At 31.7% G+C, this 12161-nt stretch overlaps 1 protein-coding gene across 1 annotated transcript; it reads left to right on the top strand.

Moving 5' to 3' along the window:
- The first annotated feature begins 8397 nt into the window (after nucleotides 1–8397).
- Nucleotides 8398–9090, top strand: LOC121244976 (copper transporter 5.1-like). The gene has a single exon (XM_041143234.1). It carries the CDS (start codon nucleotides 8538–8540, stop codon nucleotides 8973–8975), a length of 438 nt encoding a protein of 145 aa, XP_040999168.1. The 5' UTR covers nucleotides 8398–8537; the 3' UTR covers nucleotides 8976–9090.
- The last annotated feature ends 3071 nt before the right edge of the window (nucleotides 9091–12161 follow it).

Genomic DNA, 12161 nt, shown 5'->3' with positions numbered 1-12161 from the left:
TATTTTATCTTTTTTTTTATGCATTTTTTAACACTTTAAAATATATAATTTTTAAAAAAAATTCACAACATCATTAAAAAAATATTTTCTTAATCATTAAGTAAAAAAAAAAAACACACATCAGAAGCCCTAGCGGGAGCAACAACATTTATCTCTCTTTTGTTTGGTTGTGAGCCTATATTGGTATGTTGTATATATTAATAATAATATTTTCCATGAACATAGCCACGAAATGAGTAAGTGAATTCTTACAAAACCAAATTGTTTTATATATCCTAAATTGATACGCAATATGTTTGTGTGCCTAGAATTGTTAGTTATTTGTCGATTCACTCTATTTTAAGTTTTTACGTGCACCAAACGGATATGAATTTACTTAATTAAGTTGATTGAGAGTGCATATTTATCTCTTTAGTATATTAAGGTGCCGTTTAGATAGTGAGTTAAGATGAGATGAATTGAGATAAAAGTTATTAAAAATTGAATAAAATTGTAAGATAATAAAAGGAAGGACTGAAAGTGTTCGGCTTGGATACTGAACCGCATATAATTCACATTGATTTATAATATAAATTTACAATTGAGGTGAGTTTCGTATGGGAGTGCAACACGCACATGCAGAGAAGTTTACAACAAAAAAGTATTTGAATTAAAAAATAATGTGCTATATAGAATCGTAACATCCTAAAGACTTGGTCAAAGCTTAATCAATATCAAATACGCTAACACCCCTCCCCCCTGCCGGCCGTAAATCGATGGGGAAGAGTCACCATCAATTTGGAACATAGATAGTTGAAACGCATGGTTGCTTGGCTCTTGGTAAAAACATCTACCACTTGATCTTGTGTAAAAAACTTATCGAACTTGTATGTCTTTGTTTGCTATTTTTCCTCTGATAAAATGATAATCCACTTCAACATGCTTAGTCCTAGCATGAAATATAGGATTGGAAGCCAAAGCAAGGGCTCCTATGTTATCACACCAAAGGATTGGCGGAGAAGATAAAGAAACATGTAACTCTTGTAGTAGTATCCGGATCCAATATAATTCTGCAGTAGCCAATGTTATGGATCTGTACTCAGCTTTTGTACTGGATCTGGAAACCACACCTTGTTTCTTGGCACTCCAAGATATGAGTTTTTGGCCAAGAAATGCACCATATCCGCTTGTAGATTTTGTCATCTGGGGCCTCTGCCCAATCTGAATCACTAAAAGCATTTAAAGATATGGATGAAGGAGTATACAATAACCCATAATCAATACTTCCTTTGAGATACCAAAGTACCCGCTTGACTGCACACCAATGTGGCTCACGAGGGCTCTACATAAATTGACATAATTAATTAACAGCATGACTTATGTCAGGACGTGAGATGGTACAGTACTGAAGTGCACCCACAATTTATCTGTACTCAATAGCATCTTGTAAGAGTTCTCCTTCTATAGCCGAGAGTTTGGATCCTGAAGTGGTTGGTGAGGAGAGAGGTTTTGCCCCAAGCATTTTAGTCCTGTTCAGTAAGTCTGAAATATAGGTGGACAGGCGCAAATGAAGTCCTGTATGGTCTCGTGATGCTTGTATCCCTAAAAATCAACTGATAGGGCCGAGATCTTTTACATGAAATTCGAACTTCAACTGTTGAATAAAATTGTTGATAGCCAAAGTATTTGAACCTGTCACTATTATGTCATTAACATAAATTAGGACACAAATTTTATGCTCAGCAATAATCAATGTAAACAGGGAATAATCAACTCTAGACTCAGAAAAGTCAAGTTCAATGAGCTATTGTGAAAGACACCTAAACCAAGCCCGTGGTGCTTGTTTAACGCCATATAAAAACTTATGAAATCTGCAAACAAACTGTGGATTGGATTCATCAATAAATTCTCTAGACTGCTCCATATATACTTCTTCATCAAGAATACCATAGAGGAAAGCATTTGACACATCCAGTTGGCGGATTGGCCAATTAGAGGTTACTGCTAGTGATAAAACCAACCGTATGGTAGTTGGTTTTATAACTAGTGAGAATGTGTCATGATAGTCAACTCCACTCCTTTGGTCAAACCCTTTAGCCACAAGTCTTGCTTTGAATCTCTCTACACTACCATCTTGTTTTCTTTTAACTTTGTAGACCCATTTATTTCGAACTACATGCTTATTGTGATGTCTGGGACATAAAGACCATGTACCATTTTACATAAGAGCGTCGAATTCCTGGCCCATAGCCGCACGCCACTTTGGATGAAACACTGCTTGTGTAAAGCAAGTAGGTTCCTGATCATTTAAAACACTGAAAAATACATACAATGGATGTCTAGTGGAATAATAAACCTTATAGTCAGGAAACTTTTTGGGTTTATTATTACCTGTCTTGGACCGAGTCATAATGGTTGTGGCAAAGGGTTGGCTCATGTGCTTTTGATGGTCAGGATTTGTCTGAGTTGGTAATTTAGGCGAGATTTGAATATTGTCAACTATGGGTTTTGTGAAGAATTTTCTATTTGGAATGGAGTAGAAGTAATCGGCAATTCAATATTTGAATTTTGAATAGCCAAATTTAATGGGGAATGTGGTGGAAAAGTGTCAGGAGCTTGTTGGGAATTGTCATTCGAAGTGGACTCATTCTCCATGTTCTGAACGTTGGAGTCATCCAATTCTAATGTGAGAGGTTGACTTTGACTTGGCAAGTGTGGTATAGGATTATTAGTCAACAATATATTTGATAAAACTGGAAATGAGCTTACCTATGAAGAATTTTTTGGCACCGCACTCTTTGGGGAAACTAATCTTTTGGCCATATCCTTAGCTGAAAATTGGTTTTCATAAAAAATAACTTGCCTAGAAATATATACTCTACCAGTGTCTAAATCTAAGCAACGATATCCTTTTTGGTTTATTGAATATCTTATAAACACAGATATTTTGCTTCTAAAAGTCAATTTATGTGGTTGGTAAGGTCTTAAAAGTGGGTATGAAGAACAACCAAAGACACATAACTCTAAATAAATGGGTTCTTTGTTATGTAACACACTATAAGGAGACCTTTGTCCTAAGACTTTTGTTGGTAACCTATTTATGACATGAACAGCTGTTAGAAAAGTGTCTACCCAGTACCATTTTTTAAGTCCTAATTAAGCAAGTAAAGTTATTCAAGTTTCTTGTATGTGACGATGTTTCCGCTCAGCGATTCCATTCTATTGAATGGTATGAGGACATGTTAGTCTATGGAATATCCCATATTTAGATAGAAATTCTTTAAATTGATTTGATAAAAATTCTCACCATTGTCTGTTTGCAATTACTTAATGGAACAAGAAAAATAATTCTTAGCAAGAGATTTGAATTTCAGAAATGTAGCAAATACATCAGACTTATGATAGAGGGGTACATACAATTGAATCTGGAAAAATCGTCAACAAAAAGAACATAATAACGACACCCGCTTACAAACAGTATAGGTGAAGTCCAAACATCTGAATGAACTAAAGACAAAGGTACTGCAGATTGACGAGTTGACTCATAAAAAGAAAATTGTTTTGCCTTTCCTAATTGACAAGCAGAACAAAAATCTAATTTATTGACTAAATTGGACAAAGACAGAGACTTTGTGCAAGCTAAAGATTCTAAAATAAATTTAGATGGGTGGCCTAGCCTTGAGTGCCAATTATTTGCAGTGGTAATAACTCCTATCGTAGCCGTTAAATACTGTAATTTATTTTGAAGACTCTTGCTGCCAACAATAGGATATAACCCATTTTCAACCTACCTGTGGAGTAGCGTTTGCCATGTCTGATTCTCTTTCACAGTGAAATTAGATCCAATTAGTATAAAATTACAATTGTTATCTAAACAAAATCTATTTATGGATAACAAATTTTTAGAAGCATGAGGACAATGAAGAATGTTTTTGAGGTTGAATTTGGTTTGTCCAATTTGTAAAGATGTTAATCCAGTGCTTTTAATTAACAAACCAGAACCAGTACCTATAGTCGCAGTATATTGGCCAGTAAAGGGCTACTGGTGAGTGAGGTTCTTTGCTTCTGATGTGATATGGGCATTGGCTCCACTGTTGGCATACCAAACTTGGTGTTCATAAGCAGCATTAGATTCAGCCACCATTGCTGCAAGCTCAGCAAGAGGATGGCAGCCTTGGTATGAAAAATCAAATCTGTGGTAGCAATCAAGAGCCATATAACCTACTTTCCCACATATTTGACATAACAGGGGAGGGATAGTGCGGGTTCAATGATCCAAATGTGTCGTTGCTTTTAGGGTGAAAGGAAGAGGAGTTTGTGTTGGGTGAGGCCATTTGTGGAAGCATAAACCAGGAAAAGAAAGTGTGAGCTTAAATTCCAACTAATACCATGTAAGATAATAAAAGGAAGGATTGAAAGTGTTCGGCTTGGATACCAAACCGCATATAATTCACATTGATTTATAATATGAATTTAAAATTGAGGTGAGTTTCATACGGGAGTGCAACACGCACATGCAGAGACATTTACAATAGAAAAGTATTTTGAATTAAAAAATAATGTGTCGTACAGAATCGTAACAACCTAAAGACTTGGTCAAAGCTTGATCAATATCAGATACGCTAATAAAAATATTATTAAAATATTATTTTTTAATATTATTATTATTTTAAAAATTAAAAATATTAAATTATTTATTATATTTTATATGAGAATTTGAAAAATTGAATTGGTTGCTGATGGTGATTTTATGTGAAATGATCTGCTTGCTGAATACGATCCAGTAGTGAGAACGAGTTTAAAGTCTCACCCAATATCTAGTCATGAAAAAAATTTAAACTATTCCAAATGAGTCCGATCGTGATCAAGGGGAATTAAGCTAATCTTATCCATGATCCTACCGTCAGAAGGAGTCCAAAATCTTGTTGATAAATCCAGTCATGAGAGAGAACTAAATATTTACCCATCATCCAGTCTTTTGGGTTCAAGTCTAAAATCTAAAATTTTAAAAATTTTAAAAATCTTTTATCTCATCATTAAAATTTTCTCAAATTTTCATATAAAATAAAATAAACAATTCAACTTTTTCAAATCTTAAAACAAAAATAATATTAAAAAAATATTTTATAACAATTTTTTATTCAATTTTTTAACTTTAATCTCAACTTATCTCATCTCATCTCATCTCTAAAACCAAACGTCTTGTTTGTAACTTAGATTAAACTGAAATTAACTCAGTTCAGTTTAATTTTAAATTGAATTTAACATCCAAACACTCAACTCTCAAATTACTAAACTCATCTCAACTCAAAACCTCTTTAGAGCATCTTCATTGACTTGGCCAAATGAGAAAGTTGGTTAAAATTTGCATAATTGATGTAAAAAACATCCCTCATTGAATTGAGCAAATCTAAAATAATTTAGATTTTTGCTACAATAGTTGACCAAAGATGAAGAATTACAATTGATTCATCAAATATTAAAATATTAATTTCTCACTCCAAACAAACATTAAAATATTAGTTTCTCACTCCAAGTAAAAATACTATTTTGTTTGTAATTAAGAATTTTAGATAGAATTTTTGATGAGTTTAATCAAATATTTTTTGTTATTAGTATTAAACTACTTTTGAAAATATGATTTTCTTAATATTAATTTAATTAGACTATAATTATTATTAATATTTAATTGGTAGAGCTACAAAATATGATAAATGGGTAAATTTTGAAAATGGATTTAACCAAGCCAATGAGGATGCTCTTACATGTGGGATTCATAACCTTTTTCAACTCAACACCTCTTTACATGTGGAATCTACAACTTTTTTCAATTTGAAAAGTAGGTATGGTATGTAGGGATGATAAGTAGAATTATTTTTTCAACTTCTTATAAATATATTTAAACTCATCTTAACATTCAAATATATTTAAACTCATCTTAGGTAAGTTTCACAAAACTCACTCCACTATTTCAACTCACTATTATTTATAAAGAACTCAACTCAGTTCAATATCTAAATGAGACCTACCCCAGCGCTTGTAACTCACGTGCCAATCTATTCGACAAAAGCTTCGGCCGTCCAAAGGATCGGCAGCCTAGGAATCATGCGGAGGGGTGCGTGGTGATCGTTGGGTTTTGAAAAATAGCAGATCAGCATTTCGTCGTACTTTAGGAGAAAAAATAAACAAAATTAGAAAATAAAATGTTACACAGTCTTTGGTCTAACTAGATGGGAGGAGGGAGGGAGGGAGGAGCCGAAGCTCCCACCCCTGGGTTGGGTTTTTACTGGGACGTCTCTTTGGAGAGAAAAGGGAGAGAGCTTTTCGCTCCATTATACTTAGAGTTATGCTAGCATGCCGTCCAATTTTGACTTCTGCCATGCCCTAGTTGTTTTCTTTTTAATTTTATCTTCTTTTCTTTTTTATATTTTTTTAATATTTTTAAATATTTTTAAAAAATAAAAAATATATATCAATACACTAAAAATTATTTTTTTAATTATTAAATATATAAACAGTCAAAATAAAAAAACAAACTCAAGCGGCATACTAATATTTTCTTTATACTTATTGTAAGTAACTCCATCCATCGAACTCTCATTGCATCCACTAACAATGCAATTGCAACGGGACGTTAAGCACATTTCAACAAAATAGAGTTCGACGCATCCGACACATAGCAAGAGAAAAAGTCACATGAGCCACTTTATTGAAAAGCAATAAAAAAATCTTAAAATACAAAAAACAAGCAGTAAATAATTCTTAACTAACTCGCGTGGCCCGAGCCGCCACCACAGATTTTTTTTTAATAATTTTATTTAAAATTTTTTACACTATAAATATATCATAATTTAATTTAAAAAATAAATTAAAATTTATTTTTTAAATTAAATTATGTTATATAAATAATGTATGATGTAAAGGCTTTTAAATAGCCATTTTCTATTTCTCTTTTTGTTTTATATTTTTTCCTAATTCTTTTATTTTTTTTATAATGTATTTATGTTTTTTATTATTTATTTAATAAGGTGGTTGACAAGAAATTATTGTGGTAAGTGTTAGTTCTAGTTGCTTGATATTGGGCAGCAATGCCATGCAATAAGTTATAACCACACAGCTAGTTAATTGCAAAACATTTACAGACCTAATGATCAAAATGTTAAAAATGGAAAATCCAAAAGCTAATTATGTCTTCAACCCAAATTGTTCTTATATTTTTCAAAAATAATTACCACCACGTTGCTTGTGAATGGTTAGAAATAGGAAATTAATTACAAAAAGTCTGAACTTCAATGATTAAATTTCTAAATTTGAAAACCAATAAATATTTTACAAAGCATAAAAATCTAAGAATTGATTTTGATTCTATTTTTAGCCTTATATAAATTCGAGTACGTCTATTTTAAAATCTCTACACTACATATTACTTACGTCACATAATTTAATTTAAAAGATAAATTCTAAAATTTAAATCTTACAAATTAAGTTTTATCATTTACGTGATGTGAATGATGTATACTATTTACCGATTTAAGAATATAATAACTCTAATCATTAGGAGAAAATCTATTAATAAGCCTTCTTTTTTTACATACCCAAGAGACTATTGATATGAAAGTCTTCCACATCAGCTATGTTAAAAAATTATTGATATTTTAATTTTCTTAAAATTATAATGAATCACACCATAATTATTGATATTTTTAAAATTCTACTCAAAAGTCCTATACCACACCCTTAGAAAGAAAAAGAAAAAAGAAAAATTATACTTATCATACACCAATATGTGATGTGGAGATGTGAATTACATTTTTTTTTTAAAAAATAAGAATTCTTCTACTAAGCATATGTAACTTATATATATAACAAAAAAAAAAATATTCTAATCAATTATTATTCACCATCTCATATCTCACACACATTTACATCTTATAAAAAATCCTCATACTTTAAATATGATATATAAAAATAAGAGTAATGTTAGAGAGAATCTACTGTAGTAGTACATACTTTACACTCACTACATAGCTATTTTTAATTCTTTATTTTTTTTTTAGATTTAAGATATATGTAATCTAGATGATACCACATCATATATATAAAATGATTACTCTTAACAGTGATTGCTATCTATATTTATTATAAAAATAAATAATAACTTGTGCATAGCATTTCTAATAATAAAACACAACCACTAATCTCCTGAACCAAACACTAGAACAATATTCCGTGTGCTAGTTTCCAACCAAGGTCCCACACGAACTAAGCGGACCACGCAATTTCCTTCTCCAAACCAATGGTTCGAAACTATCAATGAGTAAAAGCGTAATAATGATCCTCTTTAAGGGCATTTAAGGAAGACACATCACTGTCTAGAGACGTACCAATTGCCATACATCATAGTTTCTTAAAAACAAAAAATTACCAAACATCATGGCCATAACCAATAACCATTTTTATCCCCCGAACATGAGCTACCCTTGGGATTATAAATAGGTTCCAAACTCAGTTTCTCTCCTTGTCTCTGTGGGAAAAATCGAGGAAGAAGATCGGAAAAGATGATGCACATGACCCTCTACTGGAGCAAGGAGGTGACCCTCCTGCTCGATTCGTGGCGCACTGAGTCGTGGACGAGTTACTCGCTCACCCTGCTCGCCTGCCTCATCGCCTCCGCCTTCTACCAGTACATGGAGGACCGGCGCGTGCGCTTCAAGCTAGTTTCAGCCGGGAAGCCGTCGGCGCAGATCGAGACGCCGTTTCTGCGGGGGAAGCTCTTCCGCGGAGGGCCGAAGTTGTCTGCGGCGAGGATTGGCGGAGCAGCGCTCTTCGGGTTCAATTCGGCAATCGGTTACCTGTTGATGCTGGCGGTCATGTCTTTCAACGGAGGGATCTTCTTGGCAGTCGTGCTGGGCCTCGCCATCGGTTACCTGCTATTCAGGAGTGGGGATGGGGATTTGGCTGCTCCTGTCCTGGATAATCCTTGTGCCTGTGCTTAGAAATTTTCTCTTCAAAGTTGGGATTTGATTGATGGAAAGTTTGAAGGGATCTGTGCCATCTGGATATCTGTGTATGTATGTAAATTCAAACAGCAAAAATGTCTTATTTAAATTTTGAAAAATGATAAACATGGAACTCTTTTATAATTATTTTATAACTCTTCTAAAATATTAAAATTCTGTTTCTGGGACACTATTGTTTTCTGTAAGAACTAATTTATTTTGGAACAATGATAATATCTTTTATTTAATTATTTTGAAATAATATTAAATATTTTGGAACAATCAATCGTGATTAATTTATAATGATATAAAATTTATTTTGTATTAAACAATAAATAATAAATGTATGTTAGATAGACTACTGGAGACTTGTACGCCGTTGAGTGTTGACTATGCTTTTTGGTTGCGTAAATCAGGTGGCAAATCGTGGTGTTGACGTGCGACAAAGGCTCGAGCTAGATATATATAATAATGATATCGATATATTTTATAATACATATTTAAAAAATGAGATATATTATTATTTTATAAAAATATTTCATAATTTAAAATATAATTATATAAAATATTATAAAAAGATTTATGTATTTATTATGAATTTTTATCTATAATTATTTTTATATATTCTTTATACACTCTACTGATTTAATTAATCAAAACAGTTATTTTATTTTAAAAAAAATGATAGAACCAATTTACATTAGTTGAGCATATAAAGATTGCATAAAAGTGATTGTATATGTAGTTTTTATTTTTTTAATATTATTTTGTTTTTGAATTTAAAAAAATTGAATTATTTTTTATATTTTATTTAAAAATTTAAAAAAATTATAATGATAAGATAATAATTAAATTAAAAAATTAAATATTTAAAATTAAAAAATATTTATATTTATAATATTTAGATATTAAAATGAGATGGAAGTGTTTCTTTCCAAATCAAGTCAGTGTTAACTAATATTCCAGTAGTATATGAGCTTTGCTATTTAATAAGGCTCACACATTATACATCATAATTTTTTTTATTTTTTAAAATTTTTATTTTATTTTATTCTTTTTAAAATAATTGAATTCTTCAATGTATTATTTTTATATCACATATTTGATAAAAAAAAAAATTTAAAAATAATAAAAAAGATGATGTATTATGTGAGGTTTACTAATAGAATTTTTCTTAATATATTTGATGATTTTTCACCTAACTAATAAGTTTTTTGCCACAATTATATTCGGACTCTGTTAGAGCCAGCGAGACTTTCTCTTGAGAGTCCTATCGCAGTTTATACTTTTTTATTTGGTGCTTTTTTCTAATATAGTTTTTAGATCATTTTAAATATTTAAAAAAATCATAAACTTATTAAAAAAAATATTTTCTTAACTATTAAGTTAAAAAAAATAAAATAAAAATATCGATAAAAATTAGAAGAGAAATACTTAACACCGGTCTGTCCAAGTTTCTTCTATTGACAGCTTGTCAATAAATTAAGTGACACTTACACTTTTCACTATAGCTATGTTGTATCTACACTACATCAGATTCTCAACTATTGGCAGTGCCTTCGCACCCCCTCGAACACCCCCAAATCTTCTCCCCGTGCCCTATTTGACTTCCACCAACTCACCCTCACGAAGCCCAAAACTCCACCCTGCTGAGCCGCTCTACTCTCAGAGATTCAGAGCAACGCTTTGCAATTATGGAAGAATGTTTTCCTGAAGTTTTCTTATGCTTAAAGTGAAAACCCAAGAGTAGAGCGGTTTTACTCTCAGTAACAACAATTCGATTTCAAAGTGCTTCAACAGGGCCTCCTCCAAATTTCCTTCTGCTTCAAGATTGAGAATTTCGAAGTCTTTATACTTGCCCATTCCGTCCATATTTACTTATTCATCTCCATCTGGCTCATTGTGTACTTCTTCGGCTTGCTCCATCAAAATATCATTTTCTTCTATAAAAATATTTATAATATCAGATTATATAATTTGGTGATCTCTCACATCAAACGTGTATGGTGCCTGATAATCTTGAAAAGCTTCAAGATTTTGTATTGTTTCACCATTTTGTAACTCATAATTCTTAGCCATCCGGCCAGAAAAATCTCATATCTTCACTGTTTCATGTTCACAACCTTCGTCAATATCTACAGATTGTGGCTCCGTCAATTCACGCAACTCATCAACTGCTCCCTTCTTTTCATCCTCAACTACCTATAAAGCTTCACTTTTTCCACCATTTCATTTTCCATATACTATTTCATTTAGCACCTCAGAAATTTTTACTCTTCCTGTTTTAAAATCTTCCACCATTTTATTCTTCCTCACTCCTCTCCTCGTTAGCTCTGCAGCATCCTCGATCCAAACCCATTTATATTTCTTGTACTTGATCCTAAATGTTAGTTCCACTCTCAAGTCTCATAGCCAAGAAAGTTTCCGACGTATGATTCTGAATGTTATAGTACCCACCTTTAAGATTCTTCAAAGATTGCAAACTTGGTGAAGGAGCTATAGAAACTGAAGATACATATAAGGTAGAAAGAACGAAGCAAAACAGAGACATGGCAACAGTGTTTTCAGTGTCTGATTTCAGAAAATGGAAAATCTCCTCTCGACCTCGGCTTCTTCCACTTTTGATGTTTTACCATGTGCATGAGTGCATTGTAAATTTGGTGTAATTTGTGACGTGGCAGTAGATGTGTGGAAGGTTGTTATACTAAGCAGCCCGACCGCTTAGAAACGAGACTGAAATTAGAAACTCTCGTGAGAAAGTCATGCTGCTGGCCAAGCATTTTTCATTACATTCTCTACATTTACCATGCAATTATGAGGAAAATCTTTAAAGATACCACCAAAAGAGACTTGGGGGTGTGATTTAAACCGAGAAGGCAGGAAGTGCCTAAAAAAAATGAATAATGATAGTATGTCTTTTTATTTTGTATCTTCATTTTGACCATTCATGTATTTAATTTTTTAATTTTTTTCTCACTAATTAGGAAGTGACTATTTGTGTATTGACATTTTTTTTTTATTTTTTTAAAAATATTTAATCATATTTAAAAAATATTTGAAATAAAAAGTAAAAAAAGATACAATTTACACTAGGATTATTATTATTATTATTATTATTATTATTATTATTCCTCAATATATAATTATGATGTTATCAACTATTCCACTGTATTATTATTATTA

This window comes from Juglans microcarpa x Juglans regia, chromosome 8S (genome assembly GCF_004785595.1).
Source record: "Juglans microcarpa x Juglans regia isolate MS1-56 chromosome 8S, Jm3101_v1.0, whole genome shotgun sequence".
NCBI classification, from domain to species: Eukaryota; Viridiplantae; Streptophyta; class Magnoliopsida; order Fagales; family Juglandaceae; genus Juglans; species Juglans microcarpa x Juglans regia.
The sequence above is the reverse complement of the archived record's forward strand: the minus strand, read 5'-3'. Positions and strand labels throughout refer to the sequence as shown.

Excerpts from the sequence above, each read along its gene's own strand:
- LOC121244976 (XM_041143234.1), top strand. The coding sequence starts at position 8,538 with ATGATGCACATGACCCTCTACTGGAGCAAGGAGGTGACCCTCCTGCTC.